General features: G+C 41.3%; 1 protein-coding gene and 1 long non-coding RNA gene across 4 annotated transcripts in view; one reads left to right on the top strand and one right to left on the bottom strand.

Moving 5' to 3' along the window:
* Window positions 1–18218, bottom strand: part of LOC145447094 (derlin-2-like) — a 35332-nt gene that overhangs the window by 3547 nt on the left and 13567 nt on the right. Inside the window, exons 2-6 of one of the 3 annotated variants that reach the window (XM_080325515.1) lie at window positions 10811–10950; window positions 10599–10692; window positions 9834–9956; window positions 8945–9108; window positions 6335–6451 (exon numbers count right to left, since the gene is read on the bottom strand). In XM_080325515.1, the coding sequence (XP_080181641.1) occupies window positions 6335–6451; window positions 8945–9108; window positions 9834–9956; window positions 10599–10692; window positions 10811–10950 (638 nt within the window). The remainder of the gene's footprint in view (window positions 1–6334; window positions 6452–8944; window positions 9109–9833; window positions 9957–10598; window positions 10693–10810; window positions 10951–18218) is intronic. The other 2 variants (XM_080325516.1, XM_080325517.1) reach the window with 2 other exon arrangements.
* On the top strand, window positions 27–17250 carry LOC145447097 (uncharacterized). The gene is made up of 2 exons (XR_013917453.1): window positions 27–156; window positions 16919–17250. It is a non-coding gene; the product is annotated as an uncharacterized LOC145447097 (long non-coding RNA).

Here is an 18218-nt window from a genome sequence, read left to right as displayed (position 1 = left end):
ATGGTTCGAACCATCCCGAAACCACATCTGCGATTGACAATACGGAGAAATTAATAGTATTGGACTTCGTCTTAGTGCTTTGTGTAACTATAAGTAAGTCAACTGAGAATGGGACAGTGTTGGGATGTCTTAAGTCATGACTTGACTTGTCTTGGCGTATCAGAAATGTGAATTGACTCGTGAGCAAAATTCACGAGTCAATTTCAAGTCATCAAGTAATCGGTGTCGATAAAAATCACTCTATCTTGCATAAATTCGGATTGTTCGCGAAAAGCTGGTGTAATCATTGAAAGCGATCAATCATTCAATGATCGAGCGTTTCACTGAGACTCGATTTTTCTCTCATAGATAACTTGACCGCAAACGAAGTGATCGAAGCTTACAGCTTACGTTGTCGTAAACTCTAGTAGTAAAGTAATAAAATAGCAAAATGTTCATTTCTGTTTTCTGTTCTTTAATCTTTACCAAGCCTTAGTTTTATTAAAATTGAATTCGAATATAGTTTATATTGTCCTCGACCATTAGCGCATGCTTGAATTGTATCATATCTATTTGTATATGGGTGTGTATTACATTTTATCAATTCGTTTCTCGATTCCCTATTTTGGCCGGTAACTATAACATGAGGCTATGCAATTACTTACGTAGTTAAACAGTTCTACGTATAGCCTATGTGAGCGATATAGCGTCTTCGTGCGTGTACATTTAACTCTATATTCGTTCATCGGTTCGGAATCAATGACCACTCAATCTGCATTTCAGACAGCTAGCAAATTGCAATGACCTAATCATGCCTCATACTTCGCAAAAGGCAACTTGACTTGAAATGTGAATTGACTCGTGACTTGACTTGACTTGAGTCACCTCCAAAAATCGAGTAACTTGACTTGACTTGAGTCAAAATGTGTAATGACTCGAAATGACTCGTGACTCGAAAGTAGTGACTTGATCCCAACACTGGAATGGGATGCATATATCTGCTCACATTGAATTTAGTACTGTACCCAGTTATTAATTTTAACATGAATGTATTTTAAACAAAGCAACTCATATTATATAACGTTCATGTGAGGTTGTGAACCACAACACTAGATAGTATCGTCCTTGCGATAAGATGCAGAAATATTCTGACGATTTAAATTTGTAGCTCTCAAATACCAGTATATTTAGTTATTCAGTTTGTGCACAAAGCTTTAAAACTCATTTCAAGTACAAGGGGCTCTCACTCTCAAAAGTTGAATACTTTGTTGCGCCGATAGCAGACGATATATATAAACGACGATGCAAACAAATTTGACTCAATTCCAACCAGTTGAAGCGGAGTTATTTTAGTTTTTCGATGATAATTCTTGGATTATCCACCAATCTAGGATAATACCAGAATTATCGAAGAAAAACTCATAATAGCTCCGCTTCTACTGGATGGAATTGAGTCAAATTTGTTTTGCATCGTCTTTGAAGACGACGCAACAATTTCATGGGGTCGACATAAAAATTTACCAAAAATTTTTTTTGCATCTTTGGGTAAATTCAAAATTTCCAAACTGTACGAAATCAGCGATTATTGGTTGGAATGAATTAAAATTTGGTGTGCGTCGTTTTTTAGGGCAACCTAACGATTTAATCACGTAACCAGCAAGATTCAGGAAAAAAAGTTTTTTTTGAACAGCCCTTGTCTAGTCACAATTTATACAGACTTTGTCAATTTCTCGTGCCCTCCCCTGAGAGCCTTCCGCGCCCCCGAGGTTGAGAACCACTGGTTTAGAGGCAATGCCATTGAGTGTATAATGATCATTATTTATGTCATGATTCTTCACCAGTGACACCGCAAAACAGAATGACATCGAATACTAAAACATAAACATCGCCGGTAACTTATCAATTGTGATAGAAGCATGTTTGTCAACACGAGAGGCTTTGATAATTGGCATTTACGCATGTAGGCTACTATTCATGTACTGCGAATGCAGGGTGAGTACTAGACATGGGTACAGGCTTTTTACCATAATCTGCATGCCATTTTCTGGGTGCGTATTATACATGGGGGCTAGGGTTGTTCAGATTTGAAAAATTGTCAGAAAACTTCGATGCTGTGATCCCAATAATGGTTTAGTACTGCGGTTCTCAACCTTTTTGGACATGCGCCCCCCTTGGGGATGGTCGAAAATATTGCGCCCCCCCTGACCCCCCCCCCCTACACTTTTCGTCATGTCTAAAATAGCACATCATCTAATACAGAGGTAGGCAACCTTTTTGCTAATCACGGCCCATTTCGATTACTTACGTAGCCCTAGGCCGCATTCCAGGGCATAGCCGTAATGAACTAACTGGACGCGAAATACCTAATCTGTCCATATCCATTGCCGGTGCACACCGGAGTCCGGACTATTATACTTTTAACAGAAGCCTTTTGTACGTACCGAAATCGCGAGTCGCAATGTTATGAATAGATGCTGGGATTGTTTATTGTCGCGCCGAGCGCGAAAATTTTTCACATTCACGAATGAATTCCGTAATTAATAGTAGCAGTATCACATATTATTATCAAATATTTATCCTACGATCAGATACACCAGTAGGGTTCATTGAGGGAGTGCTTTTGAAAATTTAGGGCAAGTTATAAATGATAATGCGTCTTCGGGTGGGCCAAATGTTATTATAGTCACTTGGTTGCATGCTGTTATTTCTTGACCCCCGATCAGGATTGTCGATTGTATAGGTAGTGGAAATATATTAAAATCGTCCAAATGTACCATCAACAAATTTCTCTCGTGAGGAGCACACGGATCCGGCTCAGAGTGAGAAGGGCGCTACTATATTAAAATCTAAAAATCAAGTTATGTTGAATTGCACGGAGTGTGAAGAAAATTTCAAGATTAATTAAAATCTCTCAAAAATTTGGGAGTGTTTTCGTAAATTCAATTTGCATGTCCACGGATGCCAACACATACTAATGGAATTAGGTGATCTAATAGTATAGATATGGTATGTCTTACGCCCAGCTTGAATCCGCATTCCAGTCAACTTCAACATTTCTGACAAATTTCCCCAAACTTGTGGGAGTTGCTCCAAATTTTCAAAGAATATCAAAAATTTGCTCAACTGAAGTTGAAATCAGCCTATACTCCGTTGAGCGCGACTGCTGGAGTTGGAATTTGGCGAGATTTCTTGAATACGAAATAAGTTTCATCTTTAACAATCGTCTTCTCAGAATGATTGTGAAGCACACTCTTAGTCAGAATTCATACAGACGTGGTCAATTTCTCGCGCCCCCCAGGTTGAGAACCCCTTGTTTAGTACATAAAAACACGTTTATTAGCAATTTTGGTCATCTTCATCGTGATCTTCTATCCCCGAAAAGCCCCCAAAGATCCACGGGGCATTTCTCCTTACAACTGGATGTCTGTAGTGTTAATCATATCACTACGGTAGTTTATATCTTTTGTGACGTTATCAGTTTAAAACGGCCGTGTAGAGACGAGAAACTGCAATGAAATATATATGTTTTCAAAAATTTACTCAAATGCAGTCCTATAAAGGTCACATGCATCTCCGATTTGCTCTGCACAACCTGTCTATTATGTTCATGGAAATCACGTATTGTTTGCACGGTTTACATCAGCTTGTTTTCGCTCGTGCATTGCAGAAGCGCCGATGAGTTGCAAATCGAGATCAAATGCAGATATTTCCTGCTTCGCTCCTACTAGTTTCAGCCAGAAGATATTATTTAGAGGTATGAAACATCAGTAATGCTTTTCTGAACTTTAAATCATCTGTAAAAGACCGGGTTATCTTATTTTATCATAGACTGCAATTTGGTTGAAGAAGAATGTCTGATACAAAGCGGAGAAGGGTTTTGCTGGACCCACCATGAACAAGATTCAAGTCTGCTCACTGTGTGGTCTGATATTCAGGTCACTATTCGGCCGTATATTCATATGAGTGTATTAGTCACTCCAAGTTGCCGACTCTAGCCCAGGTGTTACAATATTTTCTATATATGAAATAAAATTGCCCCAAGACTACTACAACGCAGAACTGTGTTCTTCAAACTGTTGAAGCGGTTGTCAAAGTATGGAATATAACAAGAAAAGCTATAAGGCAAGCGCAGAACATTGCGTTGATGCGGTGTTTTAGACATTCTTATTCAACTAAATTGCAGACTAGCAGAAAATATGATAACTCGGTATTTTACAGATGATTTTAAGTTGCGCAAAGTATTACTGACATTATATACCTATGAATAATATCGTCTGGCTGAAAACTAGCTGGAAATATCTGTACTTGTTTGTGACTTGCAAGCAACTTCAAAACAAACCAATGTCAACAGCGCAACCAATACGTGATTCCCATGAACATGATAGACAGGTTGTGCAGAGCAAAACAGAAATGCCTGTGGCCTTTACAGGACTGCGTTTAAGTACAGCTTTGAAAAGAGGGTGACCGGCCGACCACGATCGCCACAGAGAAATGTGCAACACTCGAATGTGTGCTCTTCGATGGCTTTACTAGTCGTAATGCCGAGCGTGTTGCACGCGCGAAGATGACCAGACCTTAATTGCTAGTAGGCCTGCCGGTGCGCACTACGCGCGTCAGTCAGTTATTGCACAGTAGGCCTATACACTGGGATAATGGCTTGAGCAACAGAGAAAATTGTCCGCAGATATCTTTAGGTTAACTTTACTAGGCTACTAGGCCTACTCAATTCTCTAGTTCAGCGCCAATTTACAATTGGGATGTGGATCGCTAGGCTTGTAATTTGAAATGTAAATGTCAATTCGTAGGCCATTTCTCGCCGATAATCACGAAGACAAAGTGGATTTAGAATAGCAATGTCATACTGGTGCCACCATGTCTGCGTCCCTTTGATCAATCAACAGTCAACACATCCGCGATCCTTAATTAGGATTTCAAGCCGAGCGATAAGTCAGCTACAGCGAATTCGCAGGTAATGTTGATTGCCGACAGCTTCGTTTTCGCATCGACCAATTAGAACTGATTTTCTTGAAATGCATCTCTCGTTTTTGCAAGGCGAGAGAGAAATCGAGGGAAGAAAGTTGAGATAATCAGCAACTGCCACAGGTGAAATGTGGCTGAACAGTAGGGCTGTTAAAAAAAAAACTTTTCCTTCAGATGTCAATGGGTACTTGATAAAATTGTTATGTTCATTAAAAAAACGCTGTACACTAGCTTTGGCTCCATTCCAACCAGTAGAAGCGAAGTTATTGCAGTAGAAAAACTGGGATTCGAATAAAATAGTATTTACTGTGACCAACTCTTTGATCATTTATTATAGAATCATGCAATTAGAAATTTTTCAACTCCAATAACTACGCTTCTAGTGGTTGGAATTGAGTCAAATTTGGTGAGCATCATTACTACTGACAGCATAACAATTATATGGGGTCGGCAGAAAAATTTTTAAATTTTATTTTTTGTTTTTTAATGATAAATTCAAAACTTTCTACTGCACGAATCTCGCTTCTACGGGTTGGAATAGAGCCAAAGTTAGTGTGCAGCGTTTTTTCAACCAACCAAATAATTTCATCAGGTAGCCAGTGAAATCTGAAGGAAACGTTATTTTATTACTAGCCCTACTGAACAGTGTGCATTGCGTACGAAATTAGCGAAATATAATGACTATTTTTATCGTTTCGACTGATTCGGCGTATAAATCCAATATTTGTGAAGGGGATTTCGACCCTCTAAATCAGTGGTTCTCAACCCTTTTCACCTCGCGAACCGGTAAAATTTCAATAAAATGTCTGGCGGACCGGTGAACTTTCAAAACTGAAATGAAGCCAAAATGTATATGTACAGTATGCAACCGTTTTTTGTGCAATTTATGGTGCTAGAGAGTGACATTTACAGGGTTTGGATCGTAATTAATTATCTTCATGATGGCATCTATGTTATTTTATGGAAGTGAGTCTGCTGAGTTGAGGTAAAATTGCCTTGTCCAGACAATCGTGCTGCTACCGCCGAGAGTCGTTTACAGTCTTTCGCACCGAAGGCCGCGGGTTTAACCGACCACGCCAACCATCCTGCTGGTTGAATTTTGTGAGATGACGTTAAGGGTGGCGCAAAATCCGTCACCATCATAAGGGGGGGGGGGGGGGGGCGTCTTAAAAAGTATGAGAACCACTGTTCTAAAGTACATACTTCCTACGTTTTTTTATGTATAATTTCTGGCGTGACGGCCAGCAGACTGCTAAATATCACAGAAATTCTAAACGAGATTGACATAATTCGGATCGCGAGTGGGATTTCATATTGGCCACTCCAGGTTTATTTTAGTGATGTGCTTATAAAAAAGGATTCGCGCGTGTCTTACCTGGATTCGTTCTCTATTTGCGTAGACTTTGGGTATTTATATTTTATTTTCACATAGTAGAAGCGTGTTGGGAGCTCTAACATGATTATGATGCTGTCCACATTGTGTGTCCTGGAACTGAACCAAAAGTGGATTTACTAAATCTATGAACAGATCGCTGCTCACAGATTTAAATTTCAATCCTGTTCTAAGAATCGGGATAACCAAGCTTCATCTCTAATAGTTTTGACAAATCGGTTATTGAGGTCGACCAGCCTATGAAATCTCGCCACTATGTTTCTGACGCGTGTACGATATCACCAAAGGCAAAGCAATCAAATCAATTCAGTTTGTTTTAAATAAGCACATATCTCCATGTCCTGACTAATGTGACTATATAATCAAATACCAATATTGCATTTTGGTTTATAATTCCAATTTTACATAATGCGGCCCGCGAATGGATTCAGATGTTGAATGCGGCCCGCGAGCTCAAAATTTTGCCCACCCCTGCACTAGACGCAGGCTATTCTGGCAACTACGAATACAATGAGAAGAAAACACCTTATACAGCAGGCAGCAGCTTTACCGGCCATTCGCAAATCCGGGATGAAAATGCACTTCGTCAGCCCACCCCCAAAAACGTTGGTCAGCCCACAGGGCGATAAGCCGAACTTCCGGGGGCTTCACCCCTGCCCAGACCCGACAGTTGGATGGATGCTTCACCAGTACTTGTGAGAACATTCATTCCACTCGGTGTAAGCAGAGAGTTTATATAGCTTAATCGCGACAATAGCGAAGATTTTCATTCATAATTAAATCGATTTTCTTACTGCCGCATTTTTGGCACACCTTTCGGAGTCTCATGTTAGCCAAAACTTCATTGTGTGCTGGTATACGTCGTGGCGCGGTAATCGATGACGCCAAAATGCCTATTTCTATAAATCATGCGTACTCCACGGAGAAGGGCACCTTATAAGCAAGACAATTATAGACACTAATTCGCGCAAGGCGCGAAAAGCAATTGAAAAATGTTGGAAAAAGTTTCAAAAAATACGCTATGATATATGTTCATTTTTAAAAGAATTTTGGGCCCTTTTCAAGCTCGGCCCCTCTCCAATTGGGCGGTTTGGGCTGCCCCATTTACGGTCCTGCACAAAATGAATGAATCGAAAACGAATGATCGCGCAAACTGCGCTGTTTAGCGATGAGTCAGCTCGTATCTGTTCTGTACTTGTCGCTCGCATGTCCTCAAATGACACATCTTGAACCTCAAGTCAAATCGAACAGGTTTCCAGGCCTAATTTTACCACCCGAAGTTATGAATCAGTTTAAAATTTGATGTTTTATTTATTTTATCAATGGACAAATCTTCACCATTGCATCTTGGAATTAAGGTATAAAATTGTAATATACCTGGCGGATCGGCAGGAATGTCGTCGCGGACCAACGGTTGAGAACCACTGCTCTAAATTACATTAAAGCGCCATATGTGCCGTATCATACAAAAAAACGACTATGTTGAACTGATAAATTAGTAAATATTAGAGGCTATATTTGACATAAATTTCAAGGATTTTGAAAGGGGGGGTTCCAACCCCCTCATTTTTAGAAGTTGTATTTATATTTGACTTTACATTCCCAGTATCATACTTTGCGTTCTAATTAGTATCAGTTCTTTTGCCTGGAGAACATAGATGTTGAAGTATAAAAGCAAGTGTAGTAATGCCTTTCATTTACGGAAATAAAGCTACACAATATGGCGTTTTACGATCCACCATTTTTTTATTACTGTTTAATAATCGCGGAAAGTGTTTACACCGTATTCGATACAACTTCTCTGTATTGCTTTTCGACTACACTATGGACCTTATAATATGGGGGAGGGCGCCATACCATGATATTTTCTAAAACGTGCTAGTCGAGTAAACAGAGGATTAGTGTTGCTTTTCCTTATCAATACTATCATTTTATCCCATGATGCAGACGAATGCTTATGCTGTGGAAAATTGGAAAGCTGATGGTATGCATCAATATAAATCAAGCTCTGCACCTTTCGCATAGCTCAATTTGCAGCTTTTGCCAATCCATGCGAACGAATTACGAACGTTTCCACAACTACTTACTTACTTGAGTAGTTTTAAAGTCAGTCATTTCTACTTGAAGTAGTTTAGGTTGCTTATGGAAGAAGTACTTCTACTGGTAATTGAGTAGATTTTTCATTGCTACTTCTATTCGAGTAGCTTTCTTGACTACTTTGGCCACCTCTGGTTATACGACCAATCGAGCTTCACAACCTTCCACGAGTGGAAAATAGTATCGAAACTACGGTATTAATTCTCATCCATAAATCCAAACTTTCGGTGGCAAGGTGCATATCATTTCAGTGTTAGTGCGAATCATCCTTCGCTACTCGAGTAGAATCATTAGAATACATACTCGATTCAGATTGGAGCACTTGAATGAATGTGCCCACTGCCCAGCCCTAATTGCAAGTGCTCTTTAACAAAACTAGAACATATACACAGGGGAACGCATCATTCGCATCATCAAGGCTATGATTGACAAGAAATTGCACTTTACAGTCCGTATGTTGAATCCACAGTGAAGGTTAACTGATTTTCCACTTACAAGAGAAACGGCGTATGCAGAATTTTGAAGCCATTTTCTTGTTGCGGAAAAACGTCCTCTAGAAAGTAGTAGATGTGGCCGCACGCAATTCCAATTACGTCAACTACAATTGGGTTGCCCAAGAGTACCGAGAATCCAATTAGTACCCATGGTAAGAAAGGCGCCTGTAAAATTACATTTTAAACATTAACAGAATTGGAATCACCAAAGTGAAAAGAAAAAAACTGCCAGAACTACAGGGTTGTGATTTCTCGGCGACTAGAACCGACTTGAGTCACTTTATGTATTGACTCGACTTGTGCTCGAGTATCAAGTCATTACAAATGACTCGACCAAGTCATATATCGTAAGTGGTAGTGTCTTTTACTTGAGTGAATAAACATGTTAAAAGTGAGAAAAATGAGTATTTTTATTATTGTGCATGCGATGCATTGGATATCACCTACATACGCTGCATTGTTGCTATGGCTGAATTTCAATTCATGTTATTTATAAATTTGGATTATTGCGTCACAAATCGCCATTTGGTTTTGAATCCATCTCTGTTCTAGTGTTCTGTATCCTTTATCGTGCCGGTTGCTCTTGATAACAGGAACGCGAAAAGTCAATAAATATGAATTTACTGTTAAAAGTCGCCTAAGAGTTGTAAAAAAGTGGGTGAAACGCGACTTGAAATCGAGACTGAACAGTGAAAACTATGACTCGAACTCGAAACCTTAGCACCCTGACTTCGACTTGACTCGGTGGTGAATAGAATCTTCTTCGAGTCCAGTAAAAGCTATAAACTTGTGACTTGGTTACAACCCTATTGTTCTACAATAGAACAGGTGCAAAACACATCTCAAAAAACTAACCCCGCATAAGGCATAATGATGAAAGGTGTACTCACTCTGAATGTTAAAATACCAAAGAAGCTCATTCTGATAAAAGGGTTCCGCCGACTCCAAACGTAGACGAGCATAATAGTAAAAGCTTGACCGAGAAATACTAGATTGACGAAGGTTGCGATTATCTTCAGAAAACTCATTCAGGATCAACACCACGTGATGACACTATGGCAGTTAAAATTATTGGAGCAACCGTGAAATAATGAAAAATCACTTGATACAGCAGTAGTTGCCCACTTAAATTAGTAATTTATTAGTAGAAATTAGTAAATTAGTCAAATTTGAAATGCCAGAATTCATGCACTCCATTGTTTTGGAACTGTAAATCAAAGAAGCAGGCGACAAATACACGAGTATCCAGATCTAGAAAATTTTCAGCCTTTCCAAATTGGATTAGAATGACCGAATTCGTGAAAACTAGGAAATTTAATCAAGTTCATTCGTATCAAATCAGAGTTGATTCTCGTCAGCACGAGAACGGCAAATGTCTATAAAGCAAGCTTGGCTCGTTTCGAAAAATACAGTTCTGTAGCCTTTTTAGGTACACCAGAAATTAGACAGCCTAATCAAAAGTGGAGCGTAGAAACATTTACCAAATGATATTAGAATTAGAGCAAAGACACATTCCTCAAATTTGCTTACAATTAGATTACCAGCTATAATTAGCCTACTTAGATGAGAATTATCTAGTTGTCGAAGTCTGGAAGAATGAGCACTTTCAAACGTAAAAAAACTTATGCTGTAATGAATGGCTTTGAAAAGGATACAGTCATTATTGTGCCACCTAGAAGAAACATGAAGACAAAATCTGCAGTTTTTCCCCGAAAAGAACCTTCTTCCAACATACGACAATACCTGTATCTGTTTGGAGAATGGTCAAGGACTTGTGATCAACAAAAACTGGCATTGAAGTTAACTTGATTGAGCGATCAAAGCACAGGCATTACATTCAACATAAGAAATTCATTGCAAAGGATACAGAAATATCATATTGAAAAGAAAATTAAATCCAAATGTTCCAAAAAATACGAAGTTTGTGAGTAGCCGCCAAAATTGAAACTGTCGGAAAATGAGGTCAGGGTTGAAATAGATCTGGAACGGAGTGATCACTTCCAATTGCTGAAATGAAAGGACTCTTCATATTATTCTGTTCTCTTTGTATTGCTGCCATAGAGCGAGTAATTCTGTAACAGGCTAGTTGTAGACCTGTTTCTGGTTCCACTCTAACTTGGGCTGGGCACTGAGATTCATATATTCATTCTAATTATTCGAGTAGTCCGAGATGATTTTGGCGCGGAGACTTTGCTTGGTTGTATCCAAGCATAGAAACCATGCACATCAAAGCTACGAACATGAGTGGAAATGACATATCTGTCAAGTTGTAATCAACCCACAGCATGTCACAAAGGGCAACAAACTGGGATGGTTGAAAAATTTCTAAATACCACTGGTCAACAAATATTGTTAGGCAGACAAAGTCAGAGTGGTTATGAAGGTTCCGGAGGACACTGATTCCGAACCTGACCTTGGTTTTTTTAAATTGGCTCTATTTTTGAACATAATCCATGGGGCTATTTTGACTAAAATCTCAGATTTTCGCTGTGTGGGATTGATAAAAAAATCGGTTCAAACGTACTAAAAAGTTCCGAAATTCAATCTCTTTGTTATTTTGACACGCTGAAGACTGTTATAAATCAAAATGCATCAACACGATTATATTTCGGGGTATTACGTTCATCATAATTGTGAGACTTTAACGGATATCATGTACATAAATGAACTTCCATCATGTATATAAGTATTTACCTAAATACTCAAATAATGTTGCATTAATTGAATCACTTTTATGTCAACCACCTACTTTGAATTTAAAATAATAAGTTGGGATATGATATTAATACCGTAACTTATCTCAAAGCGAAATTTGTTCTCGTACTATTTTCGGTTGTAAGCAATTTAGTACAGTTTTCGAAAGGTTCCAGCGATAATATGTTCGTCGCATTTGCACTGATATCTTTCTGTTGTTGTTTTGATGTATTAGTGGAACGTGGAACCTTTCCCCTTTCTATTCTCTCTAATCAACAATATTATCAGAATATATATCAAGATGACTGAACAGGAAGTGAGATTTTATGGTCATGTTTGCTCCAAGGTGTCCGTATGCAGATACCAATTCTCGGACCAACTGTTTGATCTTCCAAAAAGTTTTATTTACTACATCCTGGAAGGGATTCCATGCAGGGAGCATCTTTCTTGATATACAATTGAATAGTATATTCATATTGAAATGAACCCGAATATTGATATATTGAACCCGATAAGAGTCGACTTTTATCAAAATACACCATCCAAAACTCAGTCAAGAAAAGGCTACAGGGTTGGTTTGATTGGTTTGAAATAAGGTCAGATTTGTTTGAAATGAGGTCAGTCTCATGTTTGAAATGAGGATAGTCACGTTAGAAATAAGGATAGTCATGTTTGAAATAAGGATAGTCACTACAAAGTCAGTTGCAGTACCAGGCACTACTTCCCAGTGGTAACCCAGTCCGAACACATCCCAGACATGATGTCGGAACACGCCCCAGACACGATGTCCTAGCGTCAACACAGTCCTAACACACCCCAGACACGATGTCCAAACACGCCCCAGACACGATGTCCGATTGGCAGCACAGGCCGAACACACCTCCGACATGATGTCCAAACACGCGCCAGACACGATGTCCGAGTGTCAATACAGGCCTAACACGCCCAAGACACCATGTCTGAATGGCAACACAGACCGAGCACGCCCCAGACACAATGTCCGAGTGTCAACTCAGTCCGAACACAACCCAGATACCATGTTTGAATGGCCGAACATTCCCCAGACACGATGTCCGATTGGCAGCACAGGCCGAACACGCCCCAGACATTATGTCCAAACACGTCTCAGACACGATGTCCGAGTATCAACACAGGCCGAACACGCCCAAGACACCATGTCCGAATGGCAACACAGGGACCGAACACGCCCCAGACACCATGTTTGAATGGCAATAGCATAGGCCGAACACGCCCCAGACATGATGTCCGAACTCACCGCAGACACGATGTCCGAGTGTCAACACAGGCCGACACGCCCCAGACATAATGTCTGAATGGTAGCACAGGCCGAACACAACCCAGACATGATGTCGGAACACGCCCCAGACACGATGTGCGATTGGCAACACAGTTCCAACACCCCCCAGACAAGATATTAATAAGGTTAGTCATGTTTGAAATAAGGTCAGTCTCGTGTTTGAAATAAGGATAGTCATGTTAGAAATTAGGATAGTCATGTTTGAAATAAGGTCAGTCTCGTGTTTGAAATAAGGATAGTCATGTTAGAAATAAGGATAGTCATGTTTGATATAAGGATAGTCATGTTTGAAATAAGGTTAGTCTCATGTTTGAAATGAGGATAGTCATGTTAGAAATGAGGATAGTCATGTTTGAAATAAGGATAGTCGCTATATATTCACTATGAGGTCAGTTGTAGTACCAGGCACGATTCTCCAGTGGTAACCCAGTCCGAACACATCCCAGACATAATGTCCGAACTCGCCGCAGACACAATGTCCGAGTGTCAACTCAGTCCGAACACAACCCAGACACCATGTTTGAATGGCCGATCTCGACCCAGACATGATATCCGAACACGCTCCAGACACTATGTCCGAGTATCAACACAGGCCGAACACGCCCAAGACACCATGTCCGAATAACAACACAGACCGAACACGCCCCAGACACCATGTTTGAATGGCAATAGCACAGGCCGAACACACCCCAGACATGATGTCCAAACACGCCCCAGACACGATGTCCGAGTATCAACTATCAACATTGCCCAAACACGCCCAAGACACGATATCCGAGTGTCAACTCAGTCCGAACACAACCCAGACACCATGTTTGAATGGCCGAACACGCCCCAGACACGATGTCCGAGTGTCAACCAGGCCGACACGCCCCAGACATAATGTCTGAATGGCAGCACAGGCCGAACACAACCCAGACATGATGTCGGAACACGCCCCAGACACGATGTGCGATTGGCAACACAGTTCCAACACCCCCCAGACACGATGTTAATAAGGTTAGTCATGTTTGAAATAAGGTCAGTCTCGTGTTTGAAATAAGGATAGTCATGTTAGAAATAAGGATAGTCATGTTTGATGTAAGGATAGTCATGTTTGAAATAAGGTTAGTCTCATGTTTGAAATGAGGATAGTCATGTTAGAAATGAGGATAGTCATGTTTGAAATAAGGATAGTCGCTATATATTCACTATGAGGTCAGTTGTAGTACCAGGCACGATTTTCCAGTCCGAACACATCCCAGATCCAGTCCGAACACACCCCAGACATGATGTCCGAACACGCCTCAGACACAATGTCCGAGTGTCAACACAGGCCGAACACGCCCAAGACAACATGTCTGAATGGCAGCACAGGCTGAACACCCCCCAGACATTACGCCCGAACACGCCTCAGACACGATGTCCGAGTGTCAGCACAGGCCGAACATGCCCAAGACAGCATGTCTGAATGGCAGCACAGGCCGAACACCCCCCCCCCCAAACATGATGTCCGAACACTCCCCAGACACGATGTCCGAGTGCATGTCAACACAGGCCTAACACGCCCAAGACACCATGCTGAATGGCAACACAGACCGAACACGGCCCAGACACGTTGTCCGAGTGTCATCTCAGTCTGAACACAACCCAGACACCATGTTTGAATGGCCCAACACACCCCAGACATGATGTCCGAACACGTGCCAGACACGATGCCCGAGTGTCACCACAGGCCGAACACACCCAAGACACCATGTCCGAATGGCAGCATAGTCTGGTGCGTGTTCGGAAATGGTGTCTTGGGCGTGTTAGGCCTGTGTTGACACTCGGACATCGTGCCTGGGGAGTGTTCGGACATCATGTCTGGGGGGTGTTTGGCTTGTGCTGCCATTCAGACATGGTGTCTTGGGCGTGTTCGGCTTGTGTTGACACTCGGACCCTGTGTCTGAGGCGTGTTCGGACATCATGTCTGGGGTGTGTTCGGCCTGTGCTACCATTCGGACATGGTGTCTTGGGCGTGTTCGGCCTGTGTTGATAACTGGCGCGTGTTCGGACATTATGTCAGGGGTGAGATCGGCCATTCAAACATGGTGTCTGGGTTGTGTTCAGACTGAGATGACACTCGGACAACGTGTCTGGGCCGTGTTCGGTCTGTGTTGCCATTCAGCATGGTGTCTTGGGCGTGTTAGGCCTGTGTTGACATGCACTCGGACATCGTGTCTGGGGAGTGTTTGGACATCATGTTTGGGGGGGGGGGGTGTTCGGCCTGTGCTGCCATTCAGACATGCTGTCTTGGGCATGTTCGGCCTGTGCTGACAGGGCTTGTTCGAGACACGATAAATCAGGCTAGCGAAGATTGCCATGCGCACGGGAATGAATGACCTAATTCCGCGTCCATCTCAGCGGGAGATCATCACAGACTCTCCGCGCTAATTATTAACTGCTTCTCGCAAATCGGCCGCGCGGAACACTGAAAACACAATTATTGAATTGCATCTGAATATTAGAGTTAGAATGGTCATTTCCAAATGACGGGGTTTCGCGTTTCAAACAGGGGATTCGAACCCCGAACCCGTGGCTACGTGCGTGTCGAGTACGAAGACGTCTCTAACGAGGTCGCATCGATTCGCCTGATTACTAATTACTGGTCACAAATCACTTGGGCGTTTGAGCATTTTGTACGAGGTGGCCGCCACCTCGTATATATGGTGACGAGGTGGCTGGGCCACCTCGTAAGTCGGCGCCTATGGGTATGGATACTAGGTTAGGGTTGCCATACGTCCAGAATTTCCCGAACATGTCCGGAATTTCACTGTTCAAACTTGCGTCCGGGAGGAATATGCAAAATGTCCGGAATTTTGAAGACTTGATGTAGGCTCATAATTTTTTCGTAAGTCAGCATAAAAACAGTACCGTATTTTTTTAGGAATAGTTACGCTGATGCATGATATTTTTCTTCGCGCTGCACGCGATTTACTATCACATTTATTGATTTTGATAGGGAAGCTACCACCCTCTCAAAATCTGCAATAAAATATGAATATAAACAACCTTCATTTACTGGAATAAGCCTAATTGTAATCGCAATTATAGGAGAACGGTATATTCCCAGAGATCGTTAAGGCGGTTTAAATGCTTCAGTCAAAGAGAGTGGTTCCAAAAGGGAGGGGGGTCGTTCGTCTTTATTCTGGGGTTTGCGAATATGTTGAACGTAATCAGCTTCCAAATTAGCCCGTGAGTAAGTCTGAGCAAAAGTGCTGACTACTTTTAGTAATCAGATCGTCAAATTTTGATCTAGGCCACTGAACATTTTCATATTGGAGATGGAGTCGCGACCATGAAAGGTTGAAAACCACTGGATGTGGGGTGTTTATAAAGCTCCGTGGTGCGCACCTGCATATAAAGCTGATAAACAATCTTATCGGTAGGACATGAACATGACTTAACGATGTGCAATTACGCTCCCTGTATTTTCGAACTCATTATCTTCCACCAGCTCTACTGCTAACTCTTATCATGTAGGCGGAGAGTAGTATCTATATAGTAGGTTAATATATGGAACGACCAATATTATTGACAGAATTCATTCAAATAATTCAACGACCAGATGCATATAGAAACCAGATTCATATAGCAAGCACCCCCCACCCAGAAGTTGCATCGATTACCCTATAGTGTGGGCTCAAAATCATTGTTGGGCGGGAAGGGGCTGAAAACATGTGCTTTCGGTCCCGGTTACACAACACAGCCACATACTCCTGAACTGGATCGTGACCCCCTCTGGTCCATGAGCAAAGGTTTGCTAGTGTGACGTCATAACTCATTTTGAAATCCACTAGTGGGCGCTAAAGAGTGTCCGGAATTTGGGTTGCTGAAATATGGTAACCCTATACTAGGTATCAGTGTTGGGATGACTCGAGTCATGACTTGACTCGAGTCAGACTCGAGTCACCTTTTTCGTATGACTTGACTTGACTCGAGTCACTTTGCTAAAATGACTTGACTTGACTCGGCGTATCAGAAATGTGGATTGACTCGTGACTCGGACCAAAATTCACGAGTCAATTTCAAGTCATCAAGAAATCGGTGTCGATAAAAATCACTGTATCTTGCATATGTTCGGATTGTTCTCGAAACGCTGGTGTAAGCCTGGAAAGCGACCAATCATTGATTGATCGAGCATTTTACTGAGCCTCGATTGTTCTCTCATAAATAAATTGACCGCAAACGAAATGATCGAAGCTTATGTTGTCGTAAACTCTAGCAGTACAGTAGAGTAATAAAATAGCAAAGTGTATATTCTGTCTCTGTTCTTTTACCTTTACCAAACCTCTTGTTTCATTGAAATTGAATTCTAATATACGCTATATTGCCGTCGACCATTAGCGCATGCTCGAATTGTATTATATCTATTTTTAAATGGGTAATGTATTACATCTTATCACTCCGTTTCTCCATTCTGTATTTTGGTTGGTGACTATTAACTGAGGCCATGCAACAGTTCTACGTATACGTGAGCGATGCAACGTCTTCTAGCGTGTATATTTACCTCTATATTCGTTCATCGGTTCGGAATCAGTGACCACTCAATCTGTATTTCAGACAGCTAGCAACTTACAATGACGTAATCATGCCTCACACTTCGAAAATGCAACTTGACTTGAAATGTGACTTGACTCGTGACTTGACTCGACTTGACTCGAGTCACCTCCAAAAATCGATTGACTTGACTCGAGTCACCTTTGAAAATCGATTGACTTGACTTGACTGGAGTCAAAATGTCCAATGACTCGGAATGACTCGTGACTCGAAGGTAGTGACTTGATCCCAACACTGCTAGGTATACCGGTCAGACATGGGGTAATCGCGATTAGTAATCGTAATCGATTACGACGATTACAGCATTTTCGAGTAATCGTAATCGCAATCGATTACATTCGGAAAAATTCCGAAGTAATCGTAATCGACTACTTCCCATTTCTAATCGATTTCTTTGTGAAAGAACGATTACTTTTTATTTGTACAAGGAATATGACATAAACTGAACATTCGTGAGCAAGGAAGATGTATTATACAAGGTTCAAACGTCTGATTTTTAAATGTCATTGCTCATTTTTACGTCAGAAGTAGCCTATTAGCTTTGCTAGTCATTGCGTAAGAAGTATCCACTTTAAATATATATTCTATGTACATGACGTACATTCGTGTGATTGTAACAACACCCACCGTGCTGTATATCAGGTTATCAACACGTTCCACACGCCAGTACCCCGCAGCAGGA

The sequence above is a fragment of the Botryllus schlosseri genome, chromosome 9 (assembly GCF_051294905.1).
Source record: "Botryllus schlosseri isolate E-star chromosome 9, Bs_hap1, whole genome shotgun sequence".
NCBI lineage: Eukaryota > Metazoa > Chordata > Ascidiacea > Stolidobranchia > Styelidae > Botryllus > Botryllus schlosseri.
This window is presented reverse-complemented; position numbering and strand designations above follow the sequence as displayed.